Genomic DNA, 17714 nt, shown 5'->3' with positions numbered 1-17714 from the left:
GCACATGATAACTTTATCTATCATTTGATTGAATTTTATGGCATACTAAGAAAATAAGAGAATATTTTGACTTTTTTTTTGTCCGGTCGTTTAGACTAGGGGGCTGTAGGCTGCCATGTACTTGTGAATTAAACCTCGAGTTTGTTATTTTAAATCTTGCTTAACTGATGGAAACATTTTGTCGCATTAAGCACCCATAAATGACTGTTTCCGATGCAATCTGCTGGATATGTTAGCTGTGTGCTTCGAATCAGTTTCTTGAAAATAAGAAGAGTGGAAAAAGTTGCTTAAAAATCTGTGACATGAACCTTACATGCAAAATCATTAAGTAAGCATTATTTAACAGTTATACAAAGTGAGTACCAATTGCAAGTGCAAAACTAACATTGTAAAAAGATAAGCGAGCAGCACATTTTTAAACATTAAATGAATATATAATTTGAGTGACAAGTTTAGAAGAATTGCGCTGTTTACAAAATTAGTGACGCATTTTGGTTAAAATCAACTGATTTGATTTATTATTGTCACACGTACCAACATACAGTTACAAGTGTTGTTTTGAGTGCAGTACAGGCAGATCATACTACACAAAGTGCATTACGATAATGCAAGGAGAAAGCTGTTCTTGAATCTGTTCAGACATCTATTCAAACTTTTGTATCTCCTACCTGATGGAACAGATTGGAAGAGTATAACCAGGGTGGGAAAGGTCAAAATATGTTGGTTGCTTTTCTGAGGCAGTTGGAAATATAGATGGAGTCAATGGGGAAAGGAAGGCTGGTTTGCATGATGGACTGAACTTTGTTCACTACTTTCTGTAGTAGCTTGTGGTCTTGGGAAGAGCAGCTGCCAAACCAGTGTGGGCGTTCAGGCAGAATGCTTGCTATAGTGCATCTATAAAAATTAAAATTCTTTGTGCACGTGCCTAGTTTCTTTAGCCTCCTGAGAAAGTAGAGCCGTTGTTGTGCTTTCTTGACCATTTGCGTTGATGTAGGTGGACCAGGACAGATTGTTGATGATCATCACTCTCTGGAACTTGGCCATTTCCACTTCAGCACCATTGAAGCAGTCAGAAGCATGCCTTCCACTACACCTCCTGAAATCAATGATCAGCTCCTTTATTTTGCTCTCGTTCCTGGAGAGATTGCTGTCTTTACACCATAGCATTAAGCACTCGGTCTCTTTCCTGCATTCTGTTTCATCATTGTTTGGGTTTCACCCTATAACAGTGATTTTGTCATCAAACTGGTAAATAGAGTTGGGATGCAATTTGGCCCCACAGTCGCTAGTATATATGGGAACTGAGTATGCAGCCTTGTGGGGCACTGGTGTTGAGAATTATGGTGGAAAAGGTGTTGTCACCCACATTTACTGATTGCAGTCAATGGGTCAGAAAATCGAAGATCCGGTTGCAGTGGGACGAGATGAGACCTACTTCTGAGTTTAGAGATTATGGTATGTTTGGAATTATGGTATTGAAGGTGGAATCTGAGTCAGTAAGCAGGAGCCTGACGTAGGGATCTTTGTTATCCAGATGTTCCAGAAATGATTGTAGGGACAAGGAGATGGCATCTGCTGTGGACTTTTTGCGCCAGTGGGTGAATTGAGAAGGATCAAGACAATAGGATAGGTAGAGGTTGATGTGAGCCATGACTAATCTCGAAGCACTTAATAATTATGGAGGTCAGAGCCATTGGGCAGTAGTCGTTGAGGTACTCTGCATGATTTTCCTTTGGCACCGGGATGATGGTGATCTTCTTGAAACAGGACTTCATGTCATTGTAAGGAGAGGTTAAATACTTCCGTCAGCTGGTCCACACAGGATTTGAGTGCACAGTCGGGGACTCAATCCAGGCTGATTAACTGTAAATACATGTAGCAAAAATGTGCTTTTCTAAATAAAACACTACAAATTAAAGCCTAGAACACAGCGGTTGCCTTTCTTTCCTTTGCTGATAATGGCTTAACATATGTGAAACAATGTAGTTTGCTCATTCAACTGTAACCGAGTTTGTCATTTACTCTGCTTAAAACCCTATAGTGCACTCCTCTGTTAAGTAATACAACTGCTTAATGTAAGTCAAGTCCTGCATTGGTTCTAATTAAACAAAATATTAGGTTAATTGATTCCTATACTGTAAACTAAACTAATCATGAATTTCCCTACATTGTGAGCAAGTATAAGACCATAAGACATAGGAGTGGAAGTAAGGCCATTCGGCCCATCGAGTCCACTCCGCCATTCAATCATGGCTGATGCGCATTTCGGCTCCACTTACCAGCGTTCTCCCCGTAGCCCTTAATTCCTCTAGACAACAAGAATCTATCAATCTCGGCCTTGAAGACATTTAGCGTCCCGGCTTCCACTGCACTCCGTGGCAATGAATTCCACAGGCCCACCACTCTCTGGCTGAAGAAATGTCTCCACATTTCTGTTCTGAAATGACCCCCTCTAATTCTAAGGCTGTGTCCACGGGTCCTAGTCTCCTCGTCTAACGGAAACAATTTCCTAGCATCCACCTTTTCCAAGCCATGTATTATTTTGTACGTCTCTATTAAGTCTCCCCTTAATCTTCTAAACTCCAACGAATACAATCCCAGTATCCTCAGCCGTTCCTCATATGCTAGACCTGTCATTCCAGGGATCATCCGTGTGAATCTCCGCTGGACACGTTCCAGTGCCAGTATGTCCTTCCTGAGGTGTGGGGACCAAACCTGGACACAGTACTCCAAATGGGGCCTAACCAGAGCTTTATAAAGTCTTAGTAGTACATCTCTGCTTTTATATTCCAACCCTCTTGAGATAAGAGACAACATTGCATTCGCTTTCTTAATCACAGACTCAACCTGCATGTTTACCTTTCGAGAATCCTCGACTAGCACTCCCAGATCCCTTTGTGCTTTGGCTTTATTAATTTTCTCACCATTTAGAAAGTAGTCCATGCTTTTATTCTTTTTGCCAAAGTGCAAGACCTCGCACTTGCTCACGTTAAATTCCATCAGCCATTTCCTGGACCACTCTCCCAACTTGTCTAGATCCTTCTGTAGCTTCCCCACTTCCTCAGTACTACCTGCCTGTCCACCTAACTTCGTATCATCGGCAAACTTCGCTAGAATGCCCCCGGTTCCCTCATCCAAATCATTAATATATAATGCGAACAGCTGTGGCCCCAGCACCGAACCCTGCGGGACACCGCTCGTCACCGGCTGCCATTCTGAAAAAGAACCTTTTATCCCAACTCTCTGCCTTCTGTTAGACAGCCAATCCTCAATCCATCCCAGCAGCTCACCTCGAACACCATGGGCCCTCACCTTGCTCAGCAGCCTCCCGTGTGGCACCTTCTCAAAGGCCTTTTGAAAGTCTAGATAGACCACATCCACTGGGTTTCCCTGGTCTAACCTACTTGTTACCTCTTCAAAAAATTCCAACAGGTTTGTCAGGCAATATGAGATGAGATGTAATATGAGATGTGTGTTTGTCTCTGCGTAAAGTGGGTGAGTGGGGGACTGAGTATGAGTGAGAACTATAAGATAAGGAGTGAGTCCTCTTCCTTCCCCAAAATACTAGCCATGTACTGAGTTGGGAGATGAGAAAAGCCTTGATTACTTCTCCCCCATTCTTCTATGAAATCTGCTGAGGCCAGCTCAGATGTCATCAGATGCATTTATAAGCTTTGTTTGTTAGCTTCATTATATTGTACTGCCTAATGGTCACCATGCCTTCTCCACAGGATAACTATGGAGGGGCTAGCCAGAAATGATCATATTTCATAAATTAATTAAGAAGAAAGCTATGTTTGAATCTCTTAAATCAGGTCTCTATCTCAACAGGTATATCCAAAGTAACAGATAATATCCTCTTTCTGCAGTAAGATTGACCACACCATCCTGCACACACAACCCATTTCTCTAATTTCCAGCCCACAGGAGTGGTCAGTTGGAGAATGAGAAGGTCCAGCTTTGTTTTTGCTTTCTGTTGTCAAACAGTTCAATTTTGGCATTCTCCAGGGATAGATCCTTGGGTCCTTCCTCTTCTGTACTTGCATAATACCTTTGGCAATATATGGAGAAGTTGCACCAACTGAGAGGTCTAACTCCTAGGAAATCACTGACCACTATTTTTTTTTTCAATTACAGGCTACACTATTCTAAGATACACTCGACTAACTGTCTACATCTGAAACCCCTTATTCATCGAAATACAAGTTTTAGATATTGATAATTTTAAGTTTGATAGCCCTTTGTTGTCTCCACTGACTTTTAGCACACTTGTCATTAATATGAATTGTAGACTGAACTGTTGTTGGATTTGTATATTGTGTATCTTGATACTTTTGTGGTGGTGGTGTGGGTCACAGTCTTAAGGATATGGGGTAGACCATTTAAGACAGGTGAGAAATTTCTTCACCCAGAGTGTGGAACTTTTCATTACAGAAAGTGGTTGAGGCTAAAAGATTGATGTTTTCAAGGAGTTAGATATGCTTCTTGGAACTGCAGGAATCAAATGGTATTGGGGGGGGGGGGGGGCGGAAGTGGGTGCAGGGGACTGAGTAGGAAGATCAGACATGATCTAATTGAATAGTGGAGGGTGCTTAAAGCGCTGAATGGCCTCCTGCTGTTCTTGTTTTCTATGTTTCTACATTTTCGGCCTTCATTATTTAGGTACTAAGTCCAGCTACCCAGCTGAACCCAGCACAAACAAAAGTACACCCATGAATTATGAGTAGGAGGATGCCAGTCAGTGCTTTTATTCTGCTTTAACATTCAACAAGATCATGGTTGACTGATCATAGTTTAGTGCTACCATCTTGCTAACCTCTGATAACGTTTGACTACTTAATCAACAATTTATCTACTTCCGCATTATTAATGTTTATAGTTCAGTAATGCCAACAATGGATACTTAAATTACTGAATGTTCAGGAGGCTGTCATCTATGAACTGACTCGGGACCTTTGCTGCTCATTAATGAAAGAGGTTTTCTTAAAAATTCTTCCTTTGTCCTTTGCTTTCAGGAAGAATCCCGTGTTCTCAGAGTCAAGGTTATTTCAGGCATTGATCTGGCTAAAAAAGACATCTTTGGAGCCAGGTATGTAGACCACACATTGATTTCACAGGATTCTTTATTTTTATGGGATTTGTCAAAGGTTGAGTATAAAGAAGTGAATGCATTGAATAGTGATGCTTCAAAATCCCTAAGGAAGCTGAAATATCACTGTTTAGGAACTGTCCTATCATGAGAAATTATGCATTTCTCATGATAGAAATGTTAAGATCAGGGTGTTGATTGTGTTGATCAAAGATTGATGTCGGTGATATGAGTTTCACCTTCTGGGTCACTGATAACAGTATGGGAGAAAGATGGAGCTATCCTGTTGGGACAGTTGCAGCTGAATCGCATTATTATCCTCTGACTGCAGATGAGATTGTAAACTCATCTCATTTTAAATGAGAGAGAGAAAAAGTGAGGAGAGAAGGGAATTGTGAGGGCATATTTAGTAGGTTAAAAAGCATAGGCAATAGAGTACAATAGCAAAAAGGTTGCGATAACCAGAAAGGAAGTACAGAAACTTCAGTTAAGTTGTGCCAACAAATAAGGACATGGTGTGGAATTCAAAGGATCAGAATGCATGCTGGATTTGGAACGAAACAGGTTAATTGAAAACACAATGAAGTAAATATATTCTGATTGTCAAGATCAAGTCATGGCAGCAGGATGACCAAACCTACATGCCAAGGGTACTTTATGAATTAACAGGAGGGAAATAAATGGTGGTGTTTGGATTGGGGAGGGTGGGCATGCTCTATTATGAGAAGATAGGATGGGTACAGTGGGGTGTGAGATTACCTTGGTTCAGAAATGAAGAAACAGAATTTGTTTGGATGATGATGCACACAATTGTTTTTTTTAAAACACCATTTTTGAGAGTACATGATGTCCTCACTTCAAGTTGGGGTTACGTTCCTGACAATAATGACATTCAATGTAAAAACGTATGTTATCAGTGGATGTCGGTTCCGTAGACCTTCCATTAACAGAGGGGGAAAAAAAGTTGTCTGTGCCCTCTTAAGGTGCAGTATAGTACAGCCTACTGAAAATTGTTAAAATCAGAGATTGGTTAAACAAAATAATTGGGAACCTAAAATAATTTAAAAACATTAAAAGAAAAATGTCTAGTACTGTTAGATTGGCCAGGCTCCATCTAGTTGTAGATGTTAGTTGGTGTCCATGATCAATTCACTGACTAACCTCTGCCACTACATGGAGCAGATATTCAAACTATATCTCAGTTTGAATTAGGCAGGAGGCAAGAATGATGGAGCGGAGCCAGCAGACAGTGGAGGATCGGGATGTGTAGCCTAGAGGTAGGAGTCGGGGTGGAGAGAATGAGGCCTGAGGCCTGAGGTTTGAGATCGTAACAGGAGAAGTAGATAAGAAAGAAACCCTGTAGAAAGGACAAATATGGGAAGCAAGGGGGACTGAGGCTGGGGGCATAAATTAGGAAGCAGGACCAAGATGGAGTCCAGAGGGCATTGCCAATGGCCATAACAAAAGGTTGAGCATGGCTGTGATGCACACAGTGCAGCATGTTAATGACATTAAATTGAAATGTACAATAAGAAACAGGACCCAAAGAATAAAAAAAAACATTATTACGTTAAGCAGGCAGTGATAAATTAGAACTATGTGCTGTTTATAGGCCTTCGTGACTGAAGCAATACCTGTGGAACAGTATATTGGTAAATAAGAAATAGGGGTTCGAAAGAGAGATCATGTGATAATTTTGGGCACTTTTAATCATTTATAGTTTGGATGAATCAAATGAGTAAAGATAACCTGGAAGATTATTCAGGATATTTTCTTAGAGAATTACATTTCTGAGCCAAACAGAAAGCAGTTTTAGACATGGGGAATTGTGTAATGAGACATGATTAATTAATGGTAAAGGAGCCTGTATGCAACAGTGATCATAAACATTGCAGAAGTTTGCATTAAGTTGTTGCCTTGATGTGTGGTGGAGCCAGGTTCGATTGAGATGTTCAAGAAGGCATTGAATGAATATTTGGATAGAAATAGTGTGCAAGGGTATAGAGAAAAGGCAAGAAATCAGCACTAGTTAATGACACATGTTTGTAAAGCTGATGCTGGTGAAATGGCCTCCTTCTGCACAATATCAATTCGATGATTCTGAAATATACTGAGAAGGATGGCTAATTATAAAAGCTTATGAGAGACACCCTCTACAATTGAGGATTAGTGGCTGGAAAGAAGATGGTAAAAATTTTAAGAATGAGTGAGTCAAAAAGAAAATGGTGGGACTAGTCAGATTGAGATAAAGCTCACTGAAACTTTTCTTAGTCAAAAGCAAATCGTAAAAAAAAATCAGTTGATGGCGATTTGAGAGATGGGGTAAATGGGTTGTTTTTGGGTTGATAACAGGGTGGAATATCACAAGGGGTCGTGTGAGCTTCCAGTATTTACAATTTACATTTACAACTTGGATGAAGGGACTTAGGAAAAGGTAATGAAGTTTGCTGATGGCACAAAGATAGGCAGGAAAAGAAGTTGTCAGTGGGTGGAAGGGGTTCAGTCATCAAGTGCATTCAGTGCTGACTTATCAATTTCTTAAGGATGTGGGGCTTGTGCATGAAAATGGCACTGAGGTAGAAGATCCATGTGTAGGGATGAGGGCTGAAGATGCAGAGATCGGCAGAAGATTGATCCAAGGGGATAACACCACTACAAGCATGATAGGCTGAATGGTCTCTTCTGTGCTTTAATTGTTCTGAAGATCAGCCGTGAATGGGGTTGGGCAGTTTCGAGGAGCCAAATTTATCTTTGTGCTACAAGGTTGCAAAGAGGTCTGCAAAGCGATTATAAAGGAAGTTAAGTAAATGAGTTGAGTATCATATGAAAAATGTGAGCTTGTCCACTTTGGGGTCTGTATAATGTTTACTTAAAGAGAAAAAGAATATCTGGTTCATGAATCACAAAACGGTAGTATGCAGGCACAGCAAGTGATTGAGAAGGCAAATAGGATGTTGAGCTGGCAAAGGGAATAGAATGTAGGAAAAGGGAAATACCACAGTAGAGGAGGGCCTTATTGGTACTGTGTAGAGTTTTTTGTCTCCTTACTTATGATATAATTAAGTAAAAATTCACTCAACTGATTCTTGTTATGAAGTGGATCTTTTGAGCAAAGGCGATCAGGATAGGCCTACATTAATTACAGTTTAGAAGAATGAGAGGTGATCTAATTGAAACAGTTCAGAATCTGAGGAAGTTTGACAGTGTGACAGCTGGGAGGATGTTTCCCCTTGTGAGGGATTCTAGATCAGTGGAAGCGGTTTCAACACTGTATAACCTCAGCTACTTTGGGTTTCTAATCTGTTATTTGCTTGTGTGATCTAAAATTCCATTTGCTAGCTTCACTCCACAAGCTGGTGGCATCAGAGTTTTCAACCATCCAAGTACTTATTTCCCCTGAGCGCTCATCCTGAGATTTTCAGGGGGCTACGTTTTGGATTCCAGAGACTCCTTTATTATTCTCACTAATTTCTTTATTGGGTATTGCAGTTGTATAATAACATAATAGTCTGCAGTTGTATTTTGAGGATTTCCATCTTTACCTAATGTAGCACAAATGGAAGCAGATAACGCTGTCCAGTGTTCCTTGGTTTCGTTCAACCAATTTCATTTTTCTTTTCCCTCGGTAATTCTGTTCCAAGTGAATGCTGGCCAATGAGTTAGAATAATCACTTTCAAATGTCCAACTGTGCAACTAGGAGATTATGCACACTAATTCTGCAGTACACAGCTAATCATCAGATAAAGAATAATTTAATTCACTTACTTGACATTTCAGTCATATTTTTCCTCAGCTAATCTACCTTCAATGCATGATTAGTTGTGCTTAAATGAAACATGGATTTAAACTCCTTATTATGAACAGCCCAGCTACATTAAAAGCACATAGCACTTCTATAGAGGTGTTAACTCACTGGCCATCAGCCCTCAGTGCCATATGTTTTTGTAATTACCATTGAAGGTTTATACAGAAATATAGAAAGAGACAAATGCTGGCCCTCTGAAATATCGTGATGATTTTACCCCAGCATGACATTTGTTGTGGGGCTGTGATCCGGGGACTGAGTTTTAAACATTCAGGTCCAGGTTTTGAGTTACGGGATGTTGTGTGATTTGTGACAGTAATTACACGTCAGAGAGCTGGTTTCACTGTGTCCATATCAGTGTCTGACATTTGGTGGGCTTTGATTTGCGAATGTCTAGATTTTGGGGATATGGATACATGTCCGTAGTAGGAGTAGAAGGAGTAGATTTAGTGATTCTATCCATAACTAGATTGATCTTATTAATGCAGAAGCTACTTGAAGTCAGTTGTGATGGTTGTCTAGCCTTTGGAAACTGGATTTGGAAGCTGTTGGAATGTTTTAGTGTGGTCCGTATCCAGTTTTCAGGATTTATTGGTTTTAGCTTTGTAGTTTGGAGGTTCTGAGTCCTTGTTTTGGCCTTCTGTGTTCTAACCGGTTTAGGTATATGTTTTGTATAATCTGTGCCTTTACTTTAAGTATTCCAAATCTTGGTCTACTCTCCAATGAATTTGAATTTTGGGCACTCTGGCATTTGAGAGATCCAAATATTGAGTGGACCAATCCAGGCTATAGGCTACTACAGGTCTATGCTTTCAGGTTGAGAGAGAGAAGGACAGGATTTAGATGGGAACAGATGAGATAGAGAGGGATATTTTTTAAAAAAGGGGGAGTTGTCTTCCTGATTTAAAGGAGAATATTATCAATGTACTGAGGGAAGACACCTTGGAGGGTTCATCCAACAAGGTCATATTAGTAGAGATTAGATTAGATTAGATTACTTAGTGTGGAAACAGGCCCTTCGGCCCAACAAGTCCACACCGCCCCGCCGAAGCGCAACCCACCCATACCCCTACATTTACCCCTTACCTAACACTACGGGCAATTTAGCATGGCCAATTCACCTGACCTGCACATCTTTGGACTGTGGGAGGAAACCGGAGCACCCGGAGGAAACCCACGCAGACACGGGGAGAACATGCAAACTCTACACAGTTAGTCACCTGAAGCGGGAATTGAACCCGGATCTCTGGCGCTGTGAGGCAACAGTGCTAACCACTGTGCCACCGAGCTCTGGAATAGAAAGGGTGCAGCCACTTTGGGTTTGTATGACAGAACTCTCCACAACCAGCAGGTGATAGAAGAACAAATATATGGAAAAATGTAAAAGCAACAATGGATTGTTGTTGTGGGTGATTTTTACTTCCCCTATATTGACTGGGACTCGCCAGGGGCTTGGATGAGGAAGAATTTGTTCGGTGTGTCCAGGGTGGTTTCTTCGAAACAATATGTAAATAATTGAACTAAGGAATGGACCATACTTGACCTGATGTTGGGGAATGAGCCTGGTCAGGCGATCGACGTTTCAGTCAGACAGCATTTCGGGAACAGTGACCATAATTCTGTAAGTTTTAAGTTACTTCGAGATAAGGATAGAGTAGTCCTTGGTTCAAAGTACCTAAATTATACAATATTAGGTAGGAACTGAGGAATGTAGATTTTGGGGGACTGCGTAAGGATAAATCCATATCTGGCATGTAGGAATCTTTTAAAGGCCAGTTCATTAGAGTTCAGGACCGGCATGTTCCTGTGAAAATGAAGGATAAAGATGACAAGAGTTGGGAAGTTTGGAGATCAGTTGTGAGCTGAGTCAAGGGAGTGGCACAGTGGCTCAGTGGTTAGCACTGCTGTTCCACCGTGCCAGGAACCCGGGTTAGACTTCTCCCTCTGGCGACTCTGTGTGGAGTTTGCACATTCTCCCGTGGGTTTCTTTTGCATGCTTGGGTTTTCTCTCACAGTCCAAAGATACGCAGGCTGGGTGGATTGACCATGGGAAATTGTCTGTAGTGTCCAGGAATGTGTAGGTTATTGGATTAATGTTGGGAAATGCAAGGCTACGGGATGGTCTTTTGAAGGTTGGTGTGGACATTGTAGGCCAAATGACTTGCTTCCATACTTAAGGGGTTCTTTGATTCTATGAAAAAGGAAAAGGAAGCATAGGTTTAGGAAATCAAAGACAGACAGAACGCTTGAAGAATACAAAGATAGCAGGGAAAAATTCAAACAAGGAATCAGGAAGGCTAAAAGGGGACATGAAATGTCTTTGGAAAACAGGAATAAGGAAAATTCTAAGGCATGTATAAGGAGCAAGAACATAGCTAGAAAAAGGTTAGGTCCAAGGACCAAAGTCCAAGATTAGGTCAAGGACCAAGGAGGGAATAGCATGGAGCCAGAGGAAGTGGGTGAGGTCCTTAACAAATATTTTGCATTGGTATTCATGAAGAAGAAGAAGATTATGGATGAGGAGTCTCAGGAGGGGTATGTTGATATTCTAGGGCATGTCAATATAAAAAAAAAGAGGTGTTGGATGTTTTGAAAATAATTAATCCAAACAATTTCCCAGGACCTGATGGGATCTACTCCAGAATGCTGAGAAAATTGCTGGAGCCTTGTACCAAATCTTTGTATTCTCTTTAGTCACAGGAGAGGTTCCAGAGGACTGGAAAGTAGCCAATGTTTTCCCATTATATAAGAAGGGAAACAGAGATAATAAGGGAAACAACAGGCTGGTGAGCCATACATCAGTTGCAGGGAAATTATTTGTGAAGATTCTTAGTAACATGATTCACTCACATTTGGAAATATATGGACTTATTTGCAATTAGCAACATTGGTTTTGTGTGGGGAAGATTGTGTCTCTCGAACTTGTTTGTTTTTTGAGGCAGTGCCAAGGATGATTGAGGGCAAGGTGGTAGATGTTTTGTACATGGACTTTAGCAAGGCCTTTGACAAGGTGCTTGAGCAGCTGACATAGAAGGTGAAATCACATGGGATCTGCCATATGGAGCAGACTGTTGCAGTGTAGAGATGTTTTTCTGACTAGAAATCTGTGACCAGTGGTGCTCTGCATAGAGGGTGGGAAATGGTAGATGGAGTTTAATCTGGACAAATGTACAGTGATGCATTTTGGAAGGTCTAATGCAGGAGAGAGGTATACAGTAAATGACAGAACTCTTAGTAGTGTCAACATACAGAGGGATCTGGGCATACAGCTTCACAGTTCCATGAAAGTAACAACACAAGTAGATAAGGTGGTCAAGAAGGCATATTGTATGCTTGCCTACCTTGGGGAGGGCATAGAGTATAAACAGTTGGCAAGTCATGTAGCCGTACAGAACTTCAGTTGGGCCACATTTGGAATATTGTGCTATTCTGGTCACCAGAAGGATGCGGAGGCATTGGAGAAGGTTTTGAAAAGATTTACAATGATATTGACTGGTTTGGATAGTTTTAACAATGACAGGAGGTTGGAGAGATTGGTTTGGTTTGATTTGACTTGAATGTCAGAGGCTGAATGGCAACCTGGTAGTGCTTTACAAAATTGTGAAGCATGGGTAGCACCTTCCAAACCCATGACCACTTAGATTTCCATTTAGAAGGGCAAGAGCAGCAGATACATAGGAACACCACCACCTGCAAGTTCCCCCCCAAGCCACTTACCCATCCTGACTTGGAAGTGTATTGCAGTTCCTTCACTGTCACTGGGTCAAAATCCTGCAAATTCCCTCCCTCATGACATTGTGGATCAACTAGAGTACATGGATTGTAGTGGTTCAAGATGCAGCTCAACACCACATTCTCAAGAGCAACTTGGGATAGGCAGTAAATGCTGGCCAGTCAGCGATGTCCATGTCCCACAAGTGAATAGTGAAAAAGATAGCATCTGTGATTGAAGAAGCTGCACTGAAGTGCATGGAAATCGGGGAGAACTCTCTACTAGCTTGAGTCATACCTAGTCATATCTGGCACTTAGGAAGATGGTTGTGGTCATTGGTAAGTCATCTCAGTCCAGGACACCGCTGCACGAGTTCCTCATGGTAATGTCCTCAGCCCACTCATCTTCAGCTACTTCATCATTGATCTTCCCTCCACCATAATACCACTGTGTGACTTTTTTTTTGTTCTCCTTTAGCAGATGACTTGAAAACTGTCTTGTTCTTGAACATTTTTTTTGTGAATAGGAGCAGTTTCTCCTTACCTATTCTGACCAAACACCTTATGATTTTGACAGCTTGCATCAAATCTTGCCTGATGCTTCAGCTCTAAAGAAAATGGTCCCAACTTCTCCAGTCTGTCCTCTGAACTGACGTTTCTCACCCTGGGACCATCTTCGTAAACGCCTTTACTCTTTGCAATTCATTTGAATCCTTCCTAAAGTGTGGCACCCAGAACTCAACTTAGTACTATTTGCTGAGGTCTAACCAGTGTCCAAATAGGTTAAGCTTCCCTATTCTTTGTCCCTGTTGGTGAAGCCCACTGGCTCGATCTTCCTGTTCTGCCATCTTTAATGGCTTGTGTACATGGGCATCAAGATTTCTCCACTCCTGCATACCCATTAGAATAGTGTCCTTTATTTGGCACTGTCTCACCATGCTCTTTGTACCAAAATGTATGACCTCACTTATTCACATTGAACTTCATCTGCCACCTATCTCCTCACACCACCAATGCATCAATATCCTTTTGGAGTTTTACTGTGACCGCTTCACAGTTTACAAAGCTCTTACATTTATATTTATTTGCAATCTTAGAAATTGTCCCTTGCACATTGATGATCAAGATCGTCGTGTATTGAGATAAGCAATGGTCCCATTCCTGACCCCTGGTAAACTCAGCTATAGAAATCCACCAGCCTGAAAAATACCTATTAACTATTACTCTGTATTTCTTACCACTTAGCCATTTTTGTATACATGTTACTCTAACCCCTATTATTCAAAGTCTTCTCACTATTCACCACAAGTCTGTTGTGTGACCCTGATTTGAATGCCTTTTGAAGTTCATGTGCAACAATGCTGTCATTAATTCTGTTGTCTATCGAAGAATCCCGCCAAGTTTGTTTGAAATTATTTTCTCTTAACAAATTCATGCTGACTGTTATAAAATAATGCCTGTTTTTACACGTGGCAATTAATTTCAGTCTGACTAATTGTTTCCAGAAGTTTAAAGTAGAAAAATAGTAACTTATTGTCACTTGTAATTCTTATTAAAAAAAGTATGTAAGTCACCATACCACAGTGCCTATATTTATTAACCAAAAGCATAGCTATGAGAAAATTTTTTTAAAAATTAAGACAAAGTCCATCTTGGTACAATTTCTGGCTCCAAAGTTCAGGAAAAGACAGTACTGCTGCCATGCTGCCGGCATGCAGGGCCAGAAGTCGCCACCAAATCCAGCCATGCATGCTCTAGGCACAGGAGCCCAGACACTGTCTACCCCGCCACTGTTGCCATCTTAGAACTGTTTCCCCACCACTTCAGTTAACCTGACTGGTCTGTAATTGCAGGTCACATTTTGGCAATCTTTTTTCAAATAACAGCTAATTATGTACAATTCTCCACTCATCTGGCACTAACCCATGAATCTAGCAAAGAGTTACATGTATAACCAGTGCTTCTGCAGTTTTCACTCTCCATTTTCTTCAATATTCTTGGATGCATTTCACCTCGTCCCAAGTGCCCTATCAACTTTAAGTTCCAACATTTATCCAATACCACCATTTTATCAATTTTATTATTAATTCTAGTGACTTCAGTTTCCTTCTCTCTGTCACCATGGTGTGGGCAGCATCAGCCTTGAAGATGAAGACTGATGCAGAGTGTTGATTTAGCACCTCAGCTGAACCTGTGACCTTCTCATTTTGATTCCTAATCAGCCCTACTCTTCATTTTTTTACCACCCTTTTACTGCTGAGATTTCCCATTTTATTAAGTGGCAGTCTTTTCTGAGTCTCTATTTGCTTTATTACCTCCCTTCTGTACCACCTTTATTTAGCTTGGTTTTCATTTGTACATACTATTGCAAAGTTGGGTAGAGTAATTGTAGATTGGGAGACAGAAAGTAAGAATTTGGTGTTTGTAAAATTGTAAAAGTTGGGGCGGGTGGAAAACATTGTGTGGTCCCTTCAAAGGATGGTGCTTTTTTTGGTGCTTAGAGGTACAATTTATGTCTTTAAAGTTTGCAGGAACAGAGAGCACTTGAACAAAAACATTTGTTTCGAAATGCCATATAGTTAGCAGGCCAAGTAGCATTTTCTCCCGAAACAACAGGTTTTGAATTTAGCCAATCAATTTGAACCAGGCACTTAGATAGCAAAAGCCTATTAAATTTAAATCTGATGGCTTTGAAAGCATAGGAACAATCCTATGTAAGAAATATTATGTCTCCAAGGGTATAAAAGAAGGAGCAGTTGGACCATGATCCCAGAGCTAAGAGTCCTCCACTCACAAGAGCGGGAAATTGACTCACAATTATCTATGTATTAGAGAAAGCATTATTGAAATAATAATGGTACCAATGACTGGAAAGACATTCCTGACAGAAGAGCAATAAAGAAAGCATCTAATGACAGAAGGACAATGGAGGAGGCACAGAACATTCTGGAAGACATGCAGCCTGGCTGTACTTTTGAGAGACTAAATTTTTTTTTGTTATGGGTGGGAGTTGTATTTATTGGAACAGTATACCATTGGAATATTGCATTATTTGGAAATAGTAGTTGGAAGGGATTTACTTGGTTTGTTAATAGTTTTGTTAATTTGTTCACTGTTAGAGTTGGATAAATAAATTGCTAATTGTTGATTGTAAAGTAAGTATCAGAGATTTCTTTTATTGAATCACTAGAAGTTGCAGAAAAATGGGTTACACCCCTACTCACTTATTTTAACAGATTATAGGGTCAGGAGGTCCTCTCTGGGTGTTTTGGTTTTCACTGGGGTGCGGGGTGGGGGGGGGGGGTGGAAGGAGGGGGGCGCGGTGGCGGGTGGTCAACCACTGCTTTATAGCAGTACTTCCTGACATCTATCAATGGCACACATTTTCTTCTCCAACTTCATTTCTATCTCCAATAACATCAAGGGACCTCTGGATTTGTTTTCCTACATTTCACTTTTGAGATCTCGTACCCGTTGAACCATTGCCTTTTCCCCACACCAGTCTTTGATTTGAGTCTAACTGTTATCTTCCCTCTTTATGTCTGTTCTTCACTAGTTGATTGCTGTCACTCTGGATTGACCTCTGTCATTTTCCACTATCATCTTAGACCCTGTGATACAATTACCACAATCCCAAATGTTCTCTTGCTGTCATTTGATCAACATGGTCTGTCTTATTAACAAGAACCCAGTCTAGTAGTGTTTCTTTTTTTGTTGGACTTAATATATTCTGCGGTTAAAACATGCTAACCCATACAATCCTTGAAAGAGCTACAATTTTCCCTTCGTGATAATATCCTTGTGAGTCTTCTCTCTCACCTCCTTGGTGGAATTTTGAAAACAAAATTGAGAGTCATAGAGGATTAAATATTCTCATTCTTCTGTGATTTTATCTTCATTGCATTTTAGTTACCCTCTCATTTATTGACTTTTTGTTAGGTATTTCACTTGAAGCAAGATTGTTGATTATATGAACTATTATACTATTTGATTTGGCAGTATAACATTTATGAAGTATTGTGCCTTTGAGATTATTAATTGGTGTACCTTATCAATGGTTAGTGATGTTAGACTCTTAATTGAATAATTATGATTTTGCTACAAAGACAATTATATTATAATGAAATGGAAGAGTAGTATCCATTGTGCTTTTAATTTGTCTGAGAAATACTTTAATGGCTGATGCATTTTTACAGCAATGGTGCATGAGCTTTATATGAATTAGATAGCAGATCGATTGAGTGTAGTGATACCAAACATAATGCATCACTAGCTTATGTAATATTGATATCACCCTGTCCCAGTAATTAGATGGATTTAGAGAGGTGCAGGATAGTTGATGTGGCCTTTCACATTTCTTGGAATGTTATTCCCATGGTGCTGTGTAACATGAGGAGAACTAAATCAGTCAAAATTAATTTGCATTATCTTTCAACTATTTGTGTTCTGTATCTTTGCCTTTTTATTCCTTGGTTATTTGATCTTAGGCTTCATTGCATTCATGTAATGAATGAGAAAATGCCTAATTCATTGTTACTTTGGTCTGCTGTACTGTGGGAATGGTAGTTTTGCAGCTATGTTATTGTGACAAGTGAGCCAAAGACATAGGTAAACAATTCGGGGAAATGTTCAAATCCCATTGCGCAGTAGCTGCAAAACACTTGGAATGAAGTAAAGCTAATTTCAGCATTGGTGATAATGTAAGTGCTGGATTTTTGTCACTACCCAACTGAAGTACGAACATCTCGAAGGGAAGGAAGTCCGGTTTTGCCTCTCTGATCTCTGACACGCTGTAATAGCTCTCAACTGCCCTCTGCAAAAGCCAAATAAATTCTTTGTTAAAGATTATTATTGGTAGGCAGTAAATATTAACCTTGTTAGTGATGACCACTCCTTTGAATTAATTCTTAAAAATGCCAAAGCAATGCTCAAGGAAATACTTAGAAGTTCTTTAAAAACTGCAAGAACTGTGGATGCTGTAAATCAGAAACAAAAACAGAAATTGCTGGAAAAGCTCAGCAGATCTGGCAGCATGTATATAGAGAGAGAGAGTTCAGTTAACGTTTTGGGTCAAGTTCCAACGAAGGGTCCCTGATTTCTCTCTGCAG

The 17714-nt window shown here is 40.4% G+C and overlaps 1 protein-coding gene across 3 annotated transcripts in view; it reads left to right on the top strand.

Annotated features, from left to right (window-relative positions):
- The window catches only part of nedd4l (NEDD4 like E3 ubiquitin protein ligase), a 497532-nt gene that overhangs the window by 123618 nt on the left and 356200 nt on the right, over positions 1–17714 (top strand). For 2 of the 3 annotated variants that reach the window (XM_072573770.1, XM_072573760.1), the window contains exon 3: positions 5016–5089. The exons of the other annotated variant lie outside the window; for it this stretch is intronic. In XM_072573770.1, the coding sequence (XP_072429871.1) occupies positions 5016–5089 (74 nt within the window). The remainder of the gene's footprint in view (positions 1–5015; positions 5090–17714) is intronic. 3 annotated transcript variants of the gene reach the window in all.

Source organism: Chiloscyllium punctatum, chromosome 1 (genome assembly GCF_047496795.1).
Source record: "Chiloscyllium punctatum isolate Juve2018m chromosome 1, sChiPun1.3, whole genome shotgun sequence".
NCBI lineage: Eukaryota > Metazoa > Chordata > Chondrichthyes > Orectolobiformes > Hemiscylliidae > Chiloscyllium > Chiloscyllium punctatum.
This window is presented reverse-complemented; position numbering and strand designations above follow the sequence as displayed.